This window comes from Dendrobates tinctorius, unplaced genomic scaffold (assembly GCF_039654945.1).
Source record: "Dendrobates tinctorius isolate UK_male_01 unplaced genomic scaffold, ASM3965494v1 ptg000070l, whole genome shotgun sequence".
In the NCBI taxonomy this organism is placed as follows: Eukaryota; Metazoa; Chordata; class Amphibia; order Anura; family Dendrobatidae; genus Dendrobates; species Dendrobates tinctorius.
The window spans coordinates 44,620,433-44,641,524 of NW_027361738.1; the positions used below are offsets into that span (position 1 = coordinate 44,620,433).

General features: G+C 40.4%; 1 protein-coding gene across 1 annotated transcript in view; it reads right to left on the bottom strand.

The window, feature by feature from the left end:
- The window catches only part of VIPR2 (vasoactive intestinal peptide receptor 2), a 183,029-nt gene that overhangs the window by 41,506 nt on the left and 120,431 nt on the right, over positions 1-21,092 (bottom strand). Inside the window, exon 5 of the mRNA XM_073581615.1 lies at positions 4,388-4,485. Within this exon, the coding sequence (XP_073437716.1) occupies positions 4,388-4,485 (98 nt within the window). The remainder of the gene's footprint in view (positions 1-4,387; positions 4,486-21,092) is intronic.

Below are 21,092 nucleotides of genomic sequence, written 5' to 3' on the forward strand. Positions count from 1 at the left end.
GAAACTTCACACTAGACCTCAAGCAGCTTGGATTGGGGCCTCTCCACTCTTCCTCCAGACTCTGGGACCATGATATCCAAATGAAATGCAAAATTTACTTTCATCTGAAACCACCAGTTTGGACCACTGAGCAACAGTCCAGTTCTTTTTCTCCTTGGCCCAGGTAAGACGCTTCTGGCATTGTCTATTGTTCATAAGTGGCTTGACACAAGGAATGTGACACTTGCAGCCCATGTCCTGGATATGTCTGTGTGTGGTGGCTCCTGAAGCAATGACTCCAGCAGCAGTCCTCTCCTTGTGAATCTCCCACAAATTTTTGAATGGCCTTTTCTTAAAAATCCTTTCAAGGCTGAGGCTATCCCGGCTGCTTGTGCACCTTTTTCTACCACTCTTTTTCCTTCCACGAATATGCTTGGATACAGCACTCTGTGAACAGCCAGCTTCTTTAGCAATGACCTTTTGTGGCTTACACTCCTTGTGGAGTGTGTCAGTGACTGCATTCCGGACATCTGCCAAGTCAGCAGTCTTCCCCATGATTGTGGAGCCTACTGAAACAGACTAAGGGACCTTTTTAAAACGCTTAGGAAGCCTTTGCAGGTGTGTCTTGTTAATTATTCTAATTTATTGAGATAATGACTTTTGGTTTTTCATTGGCTGTAAGCCATAATCATCAACATTAACAGAAATAAACACTTGAAATAGATCACTCTGTAATGACTCTATATAATATATGAGTTTCACTATTTGTGTTGAAGAACTGAAGTAAATTAACTTTTTGATGATATTCTAATTTTGTGAACCATGAGTAAGACCCTCTAGGTCGAAACGCGTTGGTTGGAGACCACCAGAGACCCCATCTGCCTGTATGTCCTTATCCACACTTTTTCTGTTCGATTTTAAGAATTTACAATAAATGATGTATTTTTAACTGAAGTCCAGCGCTGGAGATTCCATCCTTTATTTTGCTTCAGTCAACACCCCTGATCAAGGTGACTCCGTGCGCAGGAGGATTATGGATCGCAACCGAGACTGGTGAGCTGACCTCCCTTCATTTTCCCTATCCTTCTATAATTAATTTTGTGAGAAGCACCTGTATGTAAGGATTTGTTTTTTTGTTTGTACGCAGCTGAAAATTTATTGATAGCATGTTGGATTACAAATGACTTTTTGATCACTGTTTTGCATTTTTTTCAGGTACATGTGGCAACCAAAAAATAAGCAATTATGGAATTTTGATTTTGCTTTCACATCACACCGTTTACCATGCAGGTTAATTAATTTTACATTTTGATAGACTGTAATTGTTTTGGAGATGGCGATAACAAATATGCTTATTTTTCTTCTCTTTTTAACCTTTATCTTTAATAGTGGAAAACTGGGGTGATTTGAATATTTATTTTTTATATATATTTTTTTTAAAAACTTTTGCCATTTTTTCAAACTTTTTTTTAGTCTCCTTAGGGGGCTTGAGATGAAAGATCTCAAGTTTGATATTTTGTTCTATATTCTACAAAACCACAGTATTTCAGTAAATGGACAAAATTACGTTCAGCAGCCAGCAGACAAAGATGGTAGTAATAGGGGCCTTCATCAGGTTTCTGAATGTTATCCAAATTACCCCAGCAAATGCATCATTTATATGCCACTGTCAGTGATTGACAGCAGCATTTAAATGGCAAAACAGCAACGATCGGAACGGCCTATCTATATGGGGAACCGACATACAAAGTATAAGTATGTCTTATGTCAGAAACGAGGTAAACACATTTTCCTGGGAAGCTAAATTATTGAACAAAAAAGGTTTCAAGCTTAATTAATAAAAAAGAAAAAACACACTGATTGCCTACAGGTGCCATTTTAAAGTTACTCAGTCACCACAACACACAAAAAGTGGACAGAAATGGCCGCTTGTTCAGTGATGGGCTGAGACAGGTTCCTGTGTACATAAATGTGCATACGGAGATAGCTGTCAGTCACTTATTAGGACTACCTAATCTTGGCTGCTAAAGGGAATCTGTCATCAGGTTTTTGACATGTTATCTGAGAACAGCATAAGGTAGGGGTTAAAACACTGAACTCAATGATGTGTCACATGTCCAACTGTGTGTTGTTGTTTACTTTAACTGAAGGATTAATCACCTGGTGATTAATATTGCTGTGACTAGCTGGCCCTGTGCGCCCTGATCCAACTCCACCCCCTTCTGTGATAAGCAGTAAATAGAGAGAGCCTGGTGTGGGTGGGGTTAGCTTTCTCTGCTCTGCTGCATTGCTAAATCTAAAGTGGTATCACAACTGCTGCACCCAGTAAGCTAAGTGTTACATAGTTGGATTCAGGGTCTCTATGCATACATTATGCTTCTCTCAGATGAAATAGCAAAAACCTATTGACAGACTCCCTTTAAAACCAGTGTGAGCAGGGACTTCAATGAATCAAATAGTTATTTTGGATCCTTTAGTACAAACTTATTATATCATTGTGCTCAGTTCCTTCTGCTTGATTCCGTGCTGTCGGCAGATCAGACTCCATGCTCAGTGTGACAGGTTCCCTTGTTTGAGGTTATGGAAAAAATCCCTATCATCATCAAAACAGGAACTTATCCTTCATGATCGGTATGATAGGAAACTGAGCTTAGCATGGATGAATGGAGTTGGGGTTCTACAGAGCCTTGCATGCAAGCAATAGCAGGAAGGAAGAGTGGAAAGACCGTAAGGACAGATAATGTGCACACCCATAATTAATTTTAAATTTGAATTTTCATTCAAAATTTAAATTCAAAAACAGCAGAAGAATAGACGATACAGACACAGACATATTCATTAAAAACAATTTAAAAAGGAGTTGAGAACTGGAGGTGGTGGGAAGTGATAATCCCATGGGTTCCCCTCTCTCAGATATTTACAAATGCATATAAATGAGCAACCCAGTATGAATATAAGTGCATAATTGCAGACATGCCTGCAATGTAAATATAATGGTAATAGTAATCCAGTATCTGTATATGATTAACAAAGTGATACCTTTATACAAGTCTAAGGTATAGTAGGCAAAGTGATTAACAATAAAGCATCAAATGGCTATGGAAGGCAAAAAAATACAGAAAAATGTATACATGAATGTAAACATTGGGTGATGCATACTGGGGTGATAGTAACAATCTGAGCAGATGAGTCCCCGCGCGTTTCGCTGCCTACTGGCAGCTTCATCAGGGGTACTCTGTGTAGGCGACATGCTTAGATAGAAGCCATAATTCAGGTCAAAGCATTAGGAGTATCAGGTTTGGTCAGGCAGGCATTTCTGTTTGACCCCATCCCGCATGCGTCAGACCGGAAGTGACGTGTGCCTCTCACCAATGCGTTCCACTTAGGTATCAGTGGATCAGAAGTGATGCATGCGTTTCAGGTGGCGCGGAGAATGCATTCCGGAGGGCTAGCAAATCCACAATGGATCAAATTGAACAGTGACTTCACTAAACATGAACTAGCTTAGCAGCAAGATGGGTTAAATTTTGGATATAAACATTATGCCTAAAGGGAAAATGCCCTATCAGTCTAGTCAGTATGACATCATGATTGGTAAGTGTGTGTAACTGATCTACCAAAAATAAGTCAACCAAGTGAAGAGAAGAAAAAAAGAAAAAATGAAAAATATCCTTAAAAAAAAAAAAGAAAAACTCTCAATGTGCACAAAACATGGGCATTTAAATATACAGTATACGCTTCACAGGAACATCAGGAGTGTACCCATGACATGAGAGACAGGACAGATACACAGACATGAATGCTGTGATATATAAGTGCAAGACGCTGAAAGCAGGGCTAGCACAAACAGGAAATAAAAAATACAACATACACGACATGCAAAAAAAAAAAATGTGCAGAAGACATGCCTAGGGAGACTCACTAGATATTTGACTGAAGCTGAAATTAAGGAATGCAGGATATGGATACCGAAAAAAGACCTATTTCACAATGAAACCTGTAAACTTTTGGTCTTCATTGATACCCTTAGGGGCTGCGGAGTCCAAGTTGAAAATCCATCTTGACTCTAGCTTTAAATGTTCATTAATGTGATCGGGAATGCGGAAGCGCAAGGTAAGGGACGGACGTCGATTGTATTGCAATGCCCGGACTGGTTGGCGGCTCTCCTGACCTGAGCATGACAGTATGTCTTTCTTTGCAGCTGTCACGCTCGGGTCAGGAGAGCCGCTAGTCAGTCCGAGCATTGCAATTGCAATACTATTGTCATCTGTGCTATATGGCCGTCTGACTGCGCCCTATATATGTGAATTACATTTTTCCAGTATATTTGGGTTACCATTTAAAACACCAAACATGCAGTCCAGCATTTCCCTTCAATGTCCTGCAACCCATGAGTTTGGGTACTTACCGAAATAAACAAAGAATTGCACTTCCAATGGTGAGAGCTATCAGAGAGGCGCTGTGCCCAAGTGTGTAGATCGCCTTCACTATTACGTAGAACGAAAGCTGTAAATGCAATAACAGAAGGTTTAGTAAAGGCGAGGAAGCGAACCATTGGGGCAAAATTTAGATAGTACAGGACATGTTGGAGAAAAACGTTGTTTCATAATAGGATTTTGCCATGATCAATAACTAAAGAAAATGCTTTATTTTGTTGCTACAGGAAAGATATATATCTTTGTACTGTGTTAGCCAGTATTCCGCTTCACATCACTTGTCTTATCTATTGCGTTATTTCTGTGCGGTCTTGTGTATAAATATGTGATTCTTCAGATTTTGTATTAGTCGATGCCTGATGAAGAGACCGGGGTAGTCTTGAAAGCTTGCAATGTGTTACCATCTTTTCAGTTAGCCATTAAAAGGTATCAACTACTGAGGACTCTCAGTTCTAAATATTCTTCTATTTTGTTGCTAGACATCGTTCAGGCCCAATAATTTTTTTTTTCTTTTCACTTTTTGCTGTTCTCTGACATTACATTTTGTTTTTCAGACATATTTTGGTGCATTTATAGTTGGTGTTTTTATCCTAAAGCAGCATGCTTTGGCATTTTCTTTTCATGTATATCCCCATTGGCGTTTCTGTAGGAAATAAACACAAGAGCAACGCAAAGCTTGTATAGCAAACATGAAATTCATGGCATTTTTCCAAACTGCAAAAACTATGTGACTCAGATCAGAATTTTTTGAGTGCATGAAAATTAGTTATTTTTTACCAGATCAAAAAGATTTGTTTAAATTAACATTTTTAGTTATTATTATTATATTTTATATGAGCTGCTTTTGAATACCATAAACCTAAAAAAGAGGAAAAGGAAGCTTTATGCCATAACTATTCAAAAAATATATATTTTATTTAATTACAATCTAAAAGCGGCAGTGCAAGCAATTTAATTAATGGGGACAGAAATACAAAAAGAACCGCATACGGATATTAATATAATGAAAGGAATGGTACTGTATATATCCATCACGTTAGGGAATAATATACAGCAAAACACAAATCAATGTGCCAATGAGATATGGACAAAATAATTCAATATAAGGAGCAGAATCATGCTTCCCAAAAAATTATATGTTTCGTCCAACCTCAAATTGAAAGGCAGCAAAAAAAATGGGAACATATCCCACATCAGGCTGCCTAAGGTTTACTAAGTAAATATTCCTACACCATTTGCATATAAGAAGAAGTTCCCATGAATATTAAAAGCTAGTGCCAAGATGGTCATGTTATCAAGAGAACATATGCATCAATGTGAAAAAGACATTATACCTGTAAGCGGCAGGCACCCCGACGCGCGTTTTGTTTTTAGCTTTGTCCAGGGGAATGCAGGTGTGGTGCTTTTGAATACCATTGATCTAATAGTAGAGCAAATACTAGATAGACATATTGGAGATTTCTCTTCTATAATGCTAAATGCTGTTCACCAGATCTCAAATTACATTATTACCGTAAATAGATCTCTTTACCTGATGAGGTTGGTGTATTTACTTTGAAAATTTGTGACAGGGTGGCTTTGTAGTCCTTATATTAAAATGATCCTTTTAGGAGTCCAGCTATAGAATAATATAGCTCACGAGTCCAAGTGCAATCATTCTCTGCTCAATCAGCCTGACTGTGTGAAGGTGGAGAAGACAGTGTAACACATCTCTGAAGTTTAAAATATATGAAAATTTACTGTATTGCATGTGTTATTCTCCTGGAGGCTGCAGTTCCTGTTAGTTAGGGGTGACAAGGTTAACTGTAGGGCCTGCCCATAGTTGGGGAGAAGGAATAGGGACCTGTGAGTTAGTTGCTGGGAGTTAGTGAGTAGTTAGTGAGCAGGACACAAGGAAAGACACCATCAGAGGAAGATTATCATCACTGGGTATGTGATACAACCACACACACCCAGTCAGGACCCCCGTTTTCATTTCGCTTGTCGGGGCCTTGAAAGACGAATACCTCGCCTATAACTACCGCACAGCGGCACTTTACAACTGAAATCTGCAGCTTGTAATGAGCAGTGTGAGATCTCAGCAGCAGCAGAGAGGAGGGACATTGAGGATCTGTCAGGCAGGCTACTGTAAGTGTGCGGATGCTAAGTTAAATGTTCATACAATATTATACAGGAATTCTGAAATGGATTTTCAATGTAAATACGTTATTATCAGATTAAAGAGATTTTTTATGAATATATGCAGTATGTTTTGTGAAATCAGGTGACAGATCAGCTTTAAAGCTTCTTACAAGCAGGGTCCTCTCACTTAGGTTAAATACCGAAGACCGAGTATCATGGTCTGATTACGGACTGTGAGTTCCCAGATGGCCCATAGGTGTCCTGACCCAAACTCTACAGCCTCATAGGTATATGTGAGACTGAGGAGCTCAGCTCAGGAGCGCTGCCTTTGGTCTGGCAAATTAAGTTAATTTTCAGAGTGTGAAACACAAATGTCTGTTTCAATTTTATATCTGTATATGATGAGGCGCCTGCCACTCACAGAATAAATTATCGGAAATCATTCAGTTATCTGCACAGAATGATGACACTATGCAAGAAACGAGAAATAAAACTCTCATAATCACAACAGTAAGGCCGGGATCACACTACAGCGAGATACGGCCGAGTCTTGCAGGTTAAAACCAAGCTCTGGCGCCGGCACTCCGGAGCGGAGCATGCAGCCGCACAGCAATACATGGAGCTGCACGCTGCGCTCCGGGGTGCCGGTGCCAGAGCTTGGTTTTAACCTGCGAGACTCGGCCGTATCTCGCTGTAGTGTGACTCCGGCCTAAAGAAATATCTATCAATGAAAACTGCACTATAGTTCGTCAGAGATTGATTTTTTTCACCCAAAAATGAAATTGATCAGTTAAAGAAATCCATTGATCCATTAGGGTGAGCTCCCTGCGGTGGCACCGCCGACGTGTGCGTGAAGATGACGGTATGACAGTATTGTGCGGTTTTACCACAAATCACTAAGGCTTGAAATTATTAATGCGTACCTGGTTTATGGGGTAAGACTTCAAATTAGTGGCCATATGGTTTGGCAATTAAAGAGCAAAGTGCAGTTATCCTGTAGACTCTCGCCCTTCACTTACTATACTAACAGTTTATAGACATCTATCGACTTTAATAATTGTCACCCCTCACTACAGAGCCGCACGGACTGATGTATATGGCCTCAATACTGGTATTACGCCCCTATACACTGGGCCTTGGCTGTAGCTCAGCATGACTCTGGATTCCGATGGTGCAAAATGAGTTTTTCTTTCCATTTGATTCTGTTAAATCCCAGAATAATAGAACTATTGACTTCCAAAAGCTTTTACTTCTACGGGAACCACAACACTGTAATAAGTCACCATACGAAGCATTACGCCGCAGAGACTCTTCGCACTGACTTTGGAGTGCAGCGAGGTCAGCCATAAAAAAGGAAGGAATATAGAACGGCTGCAAATCTGCTATTGCAAACAACAGTGAAAGGCTATGTTCACACATGGGGTTTTTATAGTGGTTATTTTTTCTGCAGTCAAAACCTTCACTCCTGGTAGTAAAAAAGCTGCATATAAAATACAGGAAATAGCGGCAATTTTTGCTGTATTTTTTTTTTTAGGCGTATTACACGTGTGAACAGTACATGTTATTAAAGATAGATTTATTCACCAAAATGAGTAGCAAAAAAATGCTGCAAAAATGTGACAAAAGTGTTATGCTGTGTTTTTTGTAGAGTTTTTGCTTTTTTTCATTGCTTTCTATCAGTGAAAAAAAAACTGCAAAAATGCTGAAAGAATTGACATACTGCAGTGCTCAAATCCAGACAGGGAAAAGAAAAGTGTTCATGAGATTTCTGAGATTTCTGACATTACTGGTGCTGTCAGAAAAAATGCAGCAAAAAAAAAAAAAAAAATCTACAAAAACATCACGTGTGAACACAACCAAAGGCTTCTGAAGGAAAAGGGTCAACTAAAAACTGCAACCTTTGAGGAAAACCTACAGCTGCCTGTAATCCTTATTTTCAGGGCTCGCTCACAACTTTGTCTACAATAGTTTATCTGATAGCACTTGGACCAATGGTATTCAATGGTGTAGTGCTGACGTGCAAAAAAATTGCAGCATGCTGCGCAAATCAGAAGACACTCTCCCATTTAAGTCTATGGGTGTGTGGAAAACATCGGACTGCGCTCAGATGACATTTGATTGTAGCCCAAATTACTCTGACTCACGCAATGGAGAAGATGGGGAAATGTTGTTCACCATCTTCTCTTCATCTGAGAGAATTGGATCACACTATGCTGAGCAAACTTGGATCAGAGTGTCACCAGCATAATCTTGGGTGAGAGAATCTATGGCCGCTGACCCCTGCCTTAGTAAAATTCCCATTCCCAAGCACAAAGCAATAGTTACTCAAAGACAGCAATGTTAATGTTGCTGACAAATGTCCGTACTAAATGACCAAGTGTAGATTTACATAGGAGAAATGTAGGAAAATCATGAATGGCCATCCGTGTAAAGCCTAAAAATCTTATTCTCCCAATTTGGGTCACAGGAGGAGCAAGGTCCCAAATGAAGAAGCCGTCACCCCTGTGATGTCCATATGAAATTATATCATATTGATTCAGAAAACAGAAAAGAAACCTTGTGACGGTACAATTTTAAATACTAAGTGTTGGGTCATTGACATTTTTAGATTGCGTGGTAGAATTATATTAAATGCTATGTGATGGTGTAAGGGGGTGAAGCACAAGAAGAATCAGGAGGTGGGTTACCTCCTCTGCTCCTTGTCCAGAACCATATAGCCGGGCAGCAGAGTTGCCGGGGGGGAAGACTTTTGGACCTGGACCGACTGCATCAGGGACCTGTCAGTAGCAGTGTAGAAGGTGAAAGGTTCCTGGACAGGAAGCAGTGCAGGCTGAGGGCGCCATAGTGGAGCGCGCACAGGTCAGAGCAGTGTGTGCAGCAAAGAGAGCAGGTGTCAGCTGCACGCACGGGAGGAGAGAGAACTCCCATTCAGAGGAATAAGACAGGAGGACGTGACATATATGCTGCTGTCTGTGAGTACGTGGATGCGGAGTCCCCATTGACTAGAGGAATACGTCCTCCTGAGCGTGCAGAGGCGGAGACCCGCGCATGCAGCCCCGGTGCCCGCAGTGACAGGTCAGAGCGGCTGATTCCGGCAGAGACTTAACAAAAGACTGAGCATCGTTCCGGCGGAGAGACTGTTAGTTTGAAAGCAGAGACTCAGAGCAGGGGAGACCCAGTTTGGCCAAGTGTCCCCCCTGCCTTCCTCTTTAACCCCTGAGGCCCCGGTTACCTACCTACAGAGACTACAGCGCTTACAGAGACTACAGAGACTACAAGTGCCACTGTTGACAGTGCCTACATTGGAGAAGCCGACCCATCAACCAAGATTTCTTCAGACTGATAAGTTGCAAGAATACCCGTTATTTACCGTAGTTCTGCTTGACTGTTCTGATAACTTTGTCTAGTTTACATGAACCGTTAAATCACTATTACCTTTCCAGTTTAACCCCCACTGTTTTCTCCCTGTGAGGAGATTCTGACCCCTGTAAATAAACCCCTTTAACTTTTGGTCTGTCTCTGTTCCGCGGTGACATACTCAGCACCTGCACGCTATTACAATGGATTTCATCTGTTTATCCAATTCCGCATCCACAGCTCCCCATGTGTGCGGTATATAAAGGCAAACAACTGTTCAGATACAATATCAGTAGATGCCATTGTTTGAGATTCCATTTCAGACTGAATAAACTTTATTTTGGAGGAGGCGGTTATTTATATCTGCGGTTCCTCCTCCATTCAAGCATCCAAATTACAATGGCTCAATCATTGACTGCTAGAATCATCAAGTATGTGAAAAATGAGGATGAATGAACTCATGGAGATCAACATCCAACACTGCGGAGACACCATCACATGTTTCTCAACGCAGTGATTCTAGAGCAATGCCCCCATCCCTTATGGGAAATATGCAAAAACATGCAAAACACAAGCCGCGGAGACACCATCACGTTTCTCAACGCAAGCAATGACTAGCCAGGTCTTTCACCGGGAAGGAACAACCACGGGAAGGGCAGTCTCCAATGAAGGAGACCACCTATGCCAAAACATGGTATCCATCCACAGACAGCTGTTTCGGGGTATTGCCCCTCATCAGTCTGGAGTAGGAAACTGGCTAGTAGAATCATCAAGTATGACGGGAGGTGACAAGAGAAAATACATCTAGAAAAAGCGATGGAAATGACAAGTGTAACATTGTATTCTCATGAGAAATCCTTCATATCCATGTTTCATAACTGGACACGGATGCTTTTTATCATGCGTGTAGTCTTTTTTCTCATGCACATGGCAGAGCCGTGTACACACTGCAGATCTTCTGTTAGGGATCTTCCTTGTCTGGGTAGGGAGGTTGAGGGCAGAAAGGATCAGAGGGGAGAGGTTCTTACTCTGATAGCTTAGACTATGGATTCTTGCTGAGCAGCAGTTGAAAGCAGATTGCATGGCGCTCAAACTAGGCAGTTAAAACTGCCTTTCGGCATGGTGTTTGGGAAGGTGACAGGACAATTGTGTACAAGATAATTGTGTACGGACTATTGTGTACAGACAATTGTGTACAGGCCAATTGTGTACAATGACAATTGTGTACAAGGCAATTGTGTACAAGGCGATTGCCCTGTACACAATTGTCCTTGTACACAATTGTCCTTGGACACAATTGGCCTGTACACAATTTTCTGTACACAATTGTCCGTACACAATTATCTTGTACACAATTGTCATGGAACCGTTTGGGAAGGAAGGAGTCAAAATAAGGTAATTGAACATATCACTAAAGTCATAGCGTTACAAAGGCTCATGAATAATTAAAAGGAATCTGCCTCCAGATTTGTTTGGCACCTCATCTGAGGGCAGCATGTGGTAGAGGCAGAGATCCGCATTCCAATGATGTGTCACTTACTGATTTATTTGCTGCAGTTTTAATAATAATCATTGTTTTATCTGCTGCAGATCTAGCAGTTCTCTGAATGCTGAGCTGTGTATAACTCCGTCCACACCACTGAGTGGCAGCTTTCTGTGTACACTGTGCATAGGTAGAAAGCTGCCGATCAGTGTTGGAGGCGGGATTATGCAGAGCTCACGAATATAGAAAACTACATGACAGCAGGTTTACTAGTCCTCTAGAGATAATTTTGTGCTGATAAAGCAATGATTTTTATCAAAACTACAGCAAGCAGCCCAGTAAGTGGCACATCACTGAAATCATTGTCTCTGTGTCTACATTATTCTGCTCTAAGATTAGGTGGAAAACACCTGTGGATGAGTTTCCTTTAAATTAAAAAGAAATAAAAATGTTCATGGTGGAATGAAATGGGAGCCCATAACTACCTTTTTGGATCTTAGCCTTGACAAACTATGTAGATTTAGGCAACCTGTGCTTCGACAGTCAAAATCCAGCGGAGTAGAGGCATAAGGTAGGACTTAATGTTTTGTTTTGGGTGCAGTATTATGTCTCTAGTTTACTTTGTAGTCATAATATGGCTGTGAGCATGAGGCCCTGCGTGACAAATATGGCAGCTGTATATCAAAGCCTGGTTTCCTTGACCAAGGAATTTAAGAGAAAAAGTAACAACATCATTCATCCGACACGTGAACCTTTTATTTATTGACTAGGAAACTGCTTTCTTCCTGGTAAGATTACAACTATCAATCTAAACAGCAATCAGTGCTGTTATTATTAGAACGGAATTTCCATATTTATTTCTGGACATTCTAAGAATGACAGAAATGCATTTATGGCGGTAGCTGCCCAGGGCAAAGCGGCGATCACATGAGAATAATTGCAGGAAGATTACCGCACGCTTTCATATAGCACTTTTCTGTTCACTCCTCAGTGTCGTGATTAGTCAAGCTCGGCGCCCTGTCGTCTCAAATGCTTGTAAGGTTTTTAATTAGTCTCCACCAGATCCTGCATTTGCCTCAAATGAAGAAACACAATATTAAAACCCCTCATTAATCTGTGACAAATCACAGATTTCCTTATACAGTTACTTAATGCCGGCACAGGATCCAGGAACGCGTCTGCTCTTATAGAATGTGCTCTTATATATGGCAAACTTTAAAGGGGTTGTTCCCTTTTAGATAATCTTAGTCCTTGTCTGTAGTTTGTAAACCTTCTCCAATGAAGTGAATTAACCAAGACCAAAAAATCCAAAATATTCGGAAATTTTAAAATGCTTTATTATTGCTTTTTTTTTTAAAAAAACAGGGAAAAATAATCCAGCAAACAGTAGACAAAATATAGTACCATAAGGGAATAGCGTTTTACATAATAGATACAAGGGCCATAATATGTGAAAAACAATCATACATAATCCTATTAATCATTAATATAAAGTGCAATAGCAGTCACAGATAAATCTGAGATAAAGTGCATAGTAAATGTAAACAGGATTATAAATACCAGTGGTAAAGGGTCTCAAAGAACAATTATCTTTTAATGTATTTTTATAATATTTGTTTTAACATTTTCTTTTCTTTATTTTGTTTTTCTTTTCTTTCTCTTTGCTTTTAGTTTGTACCTGGCCTTTGGATCTTTTGAAAAAGAATATACCATCCATAATATTTCCAGAAACTAGAAGCTTGGGCTGATAAATGGCAAATGAGCTTTAATGGGGATAAATGTAAGGTCATGCACTTGGGTAGAACGAACAAGTTGTATAATTATGTGCTTAATTGTAAAACACTGGGCAAAACTGTCACTGAAAAAGACCTGGGTGTATGGGTGGACGACAAACTCACATTTAGCGGCCAGTGTCAGGCAGCTGCTGCAAAGGCAAATAAAATAATGGGATGCATTAAAAGAGGCATAGATGCTCATGAGGAGAACATAATTTTACCTCTATATAAGTCACTAGTGCGACCACACTTAGAATACTGTGTACAGTTCTGGTCTCCGGGGTATAAGAAAGACATAGCTGAACTGGAGCGGGTGCAGAGAAGAGCGACCAAGGTTATTAGGGAACTAGGGGGTCTGCAATACCAAGACAGGTTATTACACTTGGGGTTATTTAGTTTGGAGAATCGAAGGCTTAGGGGTGATCTTATTACAATGTATAAATATATGCGGGGACAATACAAAGACCTTTCTAATGATCTTTTTACTCTTAGACCTGTGACGGGGACAAGGGGGCATCCTCTACGTCTGGAGGAAAGAAGGTTTAAGCATACTCAGACGCGGATTCTTTACTGTAAGAGCAGTGAGACTATGGAACTCTCTGCCATATGATGTTGTAATGAGTGATTCCCTACTAAAATTTAAGAAGGGACTGGATGCCTTTCTTGAAAGGTATAATATTACAGGGTATATACACTAGTCTCCTTAATATTGCATTGATCCAGGGAGCTAGTCTGATTGCCGTATGTGGAGTCGGGAAGGAATTTTTTTCCCCAATGTGAAGCTTACTGTTGCCACATGGGGTTTTTTTGCCTTCCTCTGGATCAACATGTTAGGGCAAGTTAGGTTAGGATATGGGTTGAACTGGATGGACTTAAAGTCTCCCTTCAACCTTAATAACTATGTTACTATGTTACTTTATCATAATGCACTTTATTGATATGATATTTTATACATTATTAATAAATATTAATAATTTTTTTTTATAGTTATAGTCACTATTGTTCACTTGAGTGCACGTGTGTTTGACTACACTATCCACTTTATTTTATTTGTATTTTTTATTTTTTTTAATATTTTTTGTTATGCCTCTAGTGTAATATGTTTACATAGATTTCTTAATTATTTCACATTAAATTGTATATACATATGTGCACATGGATGTATTCTACTTCTTATTTATTATATTGCCCTGTATGTTAAACTATATTCTTATTATTTATTATTATAGCGCCATTTATTCCATGACGCTTTACATGTGAGGAGGGGTGTACATAATACATACAAGTACAGTAATCACGACTGGTACAGGAGGAGAGAGGACCCTGCCCGCGAGGGCTCACAATGTATTGCTATATATTTAGATATATATTTAGGTCGATAACAATGTATCTTGAGTCTTTACTAGGTCCCTTGCTTCCGATTGCCTGTCAGCGGTTTACATACCGCTGCTATGCTAGTCTTTGAAGTTTTTTTTTTCCCCTTCTATGGGTTATCTATGCATCTTTTTGCCAGTGTACTCAAGTACCTATATAATTCGTCTGCCAGGGTATGTTATTCTTGGCTGTAGCACTGTCTGTTTTTTTAGGGTAGGGCGCATTATATTAGTGGTTGTTTACACAATTCCTATTTTTAGAGTTGTTTTTTTGTTATTTGTGCACCACTTTGAAATGTATATGTTGCAATACATTATTTCCGGTTCCAGTTTCGCCGCTATGTAATCTCCCCTCACTTTTACTTTTATGTCCATCAACCTGTACTTACTGGCGTTGTTTGGGCATGTTATACTCGGTCATTATAATTGTGCTCATTGGCATATGTTCCGAGTTGGAGCGCTATTTTTAGTAACACATTATTTCCGGTTTTGGGGGGAGCCGTTTTTAGCTTGCGTTCCACATTGGAGCGCATGGAAGGTGAAACGTCACTTCCGGTTTCTGTTATATTGATCTGGCCTGTGCTCCTTAGTGACGCTGTTTCCGGGCCCTGCTACTATTGCGGAGGCGTGCATTCCACTGTGGAACGCACGCTATATGATCTGAAGTGTTATTTAATTATTTATTTATATTTATATTTTTTCCTCCTGGTATGATTCCGCAATTCTTATTTGGGTACATTATGTTAGATCTGGGACCCTATTATGATTATTTGGGATGACTGGATTAATTAATCATATATATAGGAACCACAATTTCCATTGGCCTGGGTAACATATAAAAACTTCCCCCATTCTTTGTTACTTCACGCCTTGAGAAAGCCACATCAGGCGAAACGTGCGTTGGAGCTGGAGATACTTGGGCCCTTTACCACTGTTTACATTTACTATGCACTTTATCTCAGATTTATCTGTGACTGCTATTGCACTTTATATTAATGATTAATAGGATTATGTATGATTGTTTTTCACATATTATGGCCCTCGTATCTATTATGTAAAACGCTATTCCCTTATGGTACTATATTTTGTCTACTGTTTGTTGGATTCTTTTTCCCTGTTTTTTTTTTTTTTTTTAAAAAAGAAGCAATAATAAAACATTTTAAAATTTCTGAATATTTTGGATTTTTTGGTCTTGGTTAATTCACTTTATTTGAGAAGGTTTACATGTTACACTGTGAATATCCTAATATGATGTAAAATATTGAGTGGGTTGATCCCACTAAGTTGTTGGTACACTTGTCTGTAGCTTGTTAAAAAAAAATTAAAACTGTGCTGTACTCACTTTCCCAGGTCCACCGATTAATCTGTGCCACTGCTCCCGATGTCGACAGCTGCTTGCTGTAGTTTTGATAAAATCACTGTTTTATCAGCAGGAGATTATCACTAGAGGACTAGTAAACCTGCTGCCAGCTAGTCCTCCATATTCATGAGCTCTGTACAACCCCACCTGCCATCACTAATTGGCAGCTTTCTGCCTATGCACAGTGTACAGTTGTGGCCAAAAGTATTGACACCCCTGCAATTTTGTCAGATAATACTCAGTTTCTTCCTGAAAATGATTGCAAACACAAATTCTTTGTTATTATTATCTTCATTTAATTTGTCTTAAATGAAAACACACAAAAAGAATTGTCCTAAAGCCAAATTGGATATAATTCCACACCAAACATAAAAAAGAGGGTGGACAAAAGTATTGGCACTGTTCGAAAAATCATGTGATGCTTCTCTAATTTGTGTAATTAACAGCACCTGTAACTTACCTGTGGCACCTAACAGGTGTTGGCAATAACTAAATCACACCTGCAGCCAGTTGACATGGATTAAAGTTGACTCAACCTCTGTCCTGTGTCCTTGTGTGTACCACATTGAGCACGGAGAAAAGAAAGAAGACCAAAGAACTGTCTGAGGACTTGAGAAACCAAATTGTGAGGAAGCATGAGCAATCTCAAGGCTACAAGTCCGTCTCCAAAGACCTGAATGTTCCTGTGTCTACCGTGCGCAGTGTCATCAAGAAGTTTAAAGCCCATGGCACTGTGGCTAACCTCCCTAGATGTGGACGGAAAAGAAAAATTGACAAAAGATTTCAATGCAAGATTGTGCGGATGTTGGATAAAGAACATCGACTAACATCCTAACAAGTTCAAGCTGCCCTGCAGTCCGAGGGTACAACAGTGTCAACCCGTACTATCAGTCGGCATCTGAATGAAAAGGGACTGTAAGGTAGGAAACCCAGGAAGACCCCACTTCTTACCCCGAGACATAAAAAAGCCAGGCTGGAGTTTGCCAAAACTTACCTGAAAAAGCCTAAAACATTTTGGAAGAATGTTCTCTGGTCAGATGAGACAAAAATAGAGCTTTTTGGGCAAAGGCATCAACATAGAGTTTACAAGAGAAAAAAAGAGGCATTCAAAGAAAAGAACACGGTCCCTACAGTCAAACATGGTGGAGGTTCCCTAATGCTTTGGGGTTGCTCTGCTGCCTCTGGCACTGGACTGCTTGACCGTGTGCATGGCATTATGAAGTCTGAAGACTACCAACACATTTTGCAGCATAATGTAGGGCCCAGTGTGAGAAAGCTGGGTCTCCCTCAGAGGTCATGGGTCTTCCAGCAGGACAATGACCCAAAACACACTTCAAAAAGCACTAGAAAATGGTTTGAGAGAAAGCACTGGAGACTTCTAAGGTGGCCAGCAATGAGTCCAGACCTGAATCCCATAGAACACCTGTGGAGAGATCTAAAAATGGCAGTTTGGAGAAGGCACCCTTCAAATATCAGGGACCTGGAGCAGTTTGCCAAAGAAGAATGGTCTAAAATTCCAGCAGAGCATTGTAAGAAACTCATTGATGGTTACCGGAAGCGGTTGGTCGCAGTTATTTTGGCTAAAGGTTGTGCAACCAAGTATTAGGCTGAGGGTGCCAATACTTTTGTCTGGCCCATTTTTGGAGTTTAGTGTGAAATGATCAATGTTTTGCTTTTTGCTTCATTCTCTTTTGTGTTTTTTCATTTAAGACAAATTAAATGAAGATAATAATACCAAAGAATTTGTGATTGTAATCATTTTCAGGAAGAAACTGAGTGTTATCTGACAGAATTGCAGGGGTGTCAATACTTTTGGTCACAACTGTACACAGAAATCTGCCAATCAGCGATGTGGGCAGTGTTATACAGAGCTCAGCCTTTAGAGAACTGTTAGATCTGCAAAAGATAAAACTGTGACTTTATTAAAAAAAAATACAACATACAGCCTAGTAAGTGACAGACCACTGGAATCAGGGTTTCTTTCCAACACCTTGATGCCCTCAGGTGAGATAACAAACACCTGGTGACAGATTCCCTTTAAACAAACAAATAACCTCACATTCTCATTCAGAATGTTTCTGTCTTGTTCTAATTATTTAGATTGTGCACAAAAGGAATCCATTGTGGTTACAGCACATAAATTCTCTAAAGAACTATGGTCCAAACAGCAGCAATAACTTTTTTGTGTGTTTTCTCAGGTTGCCGGCATATAGACTACAGTATTTTATTTATCTAGTTACGTTTGCTTTACATATGAAGCATTTCCTAGATTCTTAATTTGTAATCTCAATCTATTGCTATGCCACTTACTTTCTACCACAGATATGACTAGCGCTTCTCTGTCTGATTTATCGTTACTCTTCTACCCAACACTGTATAATTAATGTTACTAAGAATAAACTCATTATAACTTTCCTCTGCTACAATGGCTTGGCTCCATTAAAAATAATTTTTATTAAATCAGGATTTACATGTACTGTGTAAAATGGGTACTAAGTACTTAGTAAGAGTGATGATGAAAGCAGGAAAGAAAAGGTATCCAGGACTTAAAAAAAAAAAAGGATCTACCGGTAGCACTAACAGGCAGGTAACTGCAAAATACCTCCCTGTTGTGCAATGTGCATATGTGTATATATCACCACACTTATAATGTTTACAATTGCAAAGTTTGTCCAGAGTTTTAGGGCTCAAAATGAGCATGCGACCCTGATAATCATTCATATCATGTTACATAGCCATGCTTTAGTTAAATCTATAAAAGATAGATTCAATAGATAACAGAAAAAATAAAGGGGAAAAAAGGACAAAAGCAGCTCCAGCAATTACAGGGTGCAGAGCCTCTCAGGTACATACCAGCCCATCAATACAGTCCAAAAAATAGAGGCAGCACATCATTATTTTTTTTTTTTTGGAAGTGCATTGAGCAGCAGGGTGGTGTGCTGGTAAAAGGGGGAAAAAAATCTTTTAAATCTTCTGCCTGAGCGAGTGTGAATGAGCTGAGAGTGACCTGAGCGTAAGTGCGAACTGTGGTAAGTGTGTGACTTGAGATTCAGTGACTTTGGATTCAGGGAGTTTCCAAGGGAGGAATTACTGAATTACTGTTATATTTTATTAATACTTTTTATTTATTTTTGCTTATCTTTTTGTCTGGTGCAATCCCCATTAGGATGTGCTCCACTATTGCCAACGCCATCAATGCACGTCTTGCCGCATGTATGAAATCCTTGAACAGCCGGTCGAGGGTGCATACTGCTGTGCGAGATGTGAGCACGTTGTGCATTTGGAAGCCCAGATACTGGATCTAAATATGCAGCTGGCAACACTGAGATCCATAGACAATATGGAAAGGAGTCTTCTGCTCACTGAGCAGAGGCTCAATGGGATAGATGAGGGGGATGCTAGGTTGGAGCTGCAGGACAATGAAGCAGCTAGCTGGGTGACAGTTAGAAGGCGGGGTAGAGGGAAGAGCGCCAGGGAGGCTAGTCCTGATCTGGCACACCCCAATAAGTTTGCTAAGTTGGCAGATGAGTTGAGTGTTAGTGCAGGAGTAGCACTGCTGCAGCAAGGCATGTCCTCTGAAAGGAGGAGTGTCTGCTCCAGTAAGGGGGTAAATAGGAGAGCAGGGCAGGCCAGACAGGTTCTGGTAGTGGGAGACTCAATTAGGGCAACAGATAGGGCAATCTGTCACAAAGACAGGGATCGTCGAACGGTGTGCTGCCTACCTGGCGCTCGAGTCCGACACATCGCTGATCGGGTTGACAGATTACTGGGAGGGGCTGGTGAGGATCCAGCGGTCATGGTGCACATTGGCACAAATGACAAAGTTAGAGGTAGGTGGAAGGTCCTTAAAGATGATTTCAGGGAATTAGGCTGTAAGCTTAAAGCAAGGACCTCCAAGGTGGTATTTTCGGAAATACTTCCTGTACCATGTGCCACGCCAGAGAGGCAACGGGAGATTAGGGAGGTTAATAAGTGGCTCAGGAATTGGTGTAGGAAGGAGGGGTTTGGGTTCCTGCAGAACTGGGCCGACTTCTCAGTTGGCTACAGGTTCTACGCTAGGGACGGGCTGCACCTCAATGGGGAGGGTGAAGCTGTGCTGGGGGAGAAAATGGCTAGAAGGTTGGAGGAGTGTTTAAACTAGGGACGGGGGGAGGGTATTCCTTTTATAGGAGGGGAAGACAGTGCATAGAGAGACCTGGGCACAAATAATGAAATTGGGGGTGGGGGTGGCATGGGGGGTGGGGTTAGAACAGTTAATAATTTGAGAAAGAATAGAGGTACAGAGAGATACATAAAGTGCATGTATACTAATGCCAGAAGCCTCGCCAACAAGATGGAGGAATTAGAGTTAATGTTGTTGGAGCATAATTATGACTTGGTGGGGATATCTGAGACATGGCTGGACGAGAGCCACGACTGGGCGGTTAATTTACAGGGCTATAGTCTGTTCAGAAATGACCGAACAAATAAGCGAGGGGGAGGCGTGTGTTTATATGTAAAATCATCCTTAAAACCCATCCTTCGTGATAATATATATGAATCTAATGAAAATGTAGAGTCCCTGTGGGTAGAGATAAGGGGAGGGGGGGAAAAATAATAAATTACTGATAGGGGTTTGTTATAAGTCTCCAAAAATAATGGAAGCAACAGAGAATATCCTCATAAAGCAAATAGATGAAGCTGCGACTCAAGGAGAAGTCATTATTATGGGGGACTTCAACTACCCTGAAATACATTGGGGAACCGAAACCTGCAGTTCCAGCAAAGGTAATAGGTTTTTGACAACTATGAGAGACAATTACATTTCACAACTAGTTCAGGACCCAACAAGAAGGGGGGGCACTGCTAGACCTAATATTAACCAACAGGCCAGACCGCATATCAAATGTAAGGGTTGAGGGTCACTTGGGTAATAGTGATCACAAATTAATAAGTTTTCATGTATCCTTTAATAAGATGTGTAGTATAGGGGTTACAAGGACACTAAACTTCAGGAAGGCAAATTTCCAATGAATGAGAGATGATCTTGGTGCAATTAACTGGGACAATATCCTGAGACATAAAAATACACAAAGAAAATGGGAGACGTTTATTAGCATCCTGAATGGGACCTGTGCACAATATATACCGTATGGGAATAAACATGCTAGAAATAGGAGGAAACCACTATGGCTAAATAGAGCTGTAAGGGGAGCAATAAGAGATAAA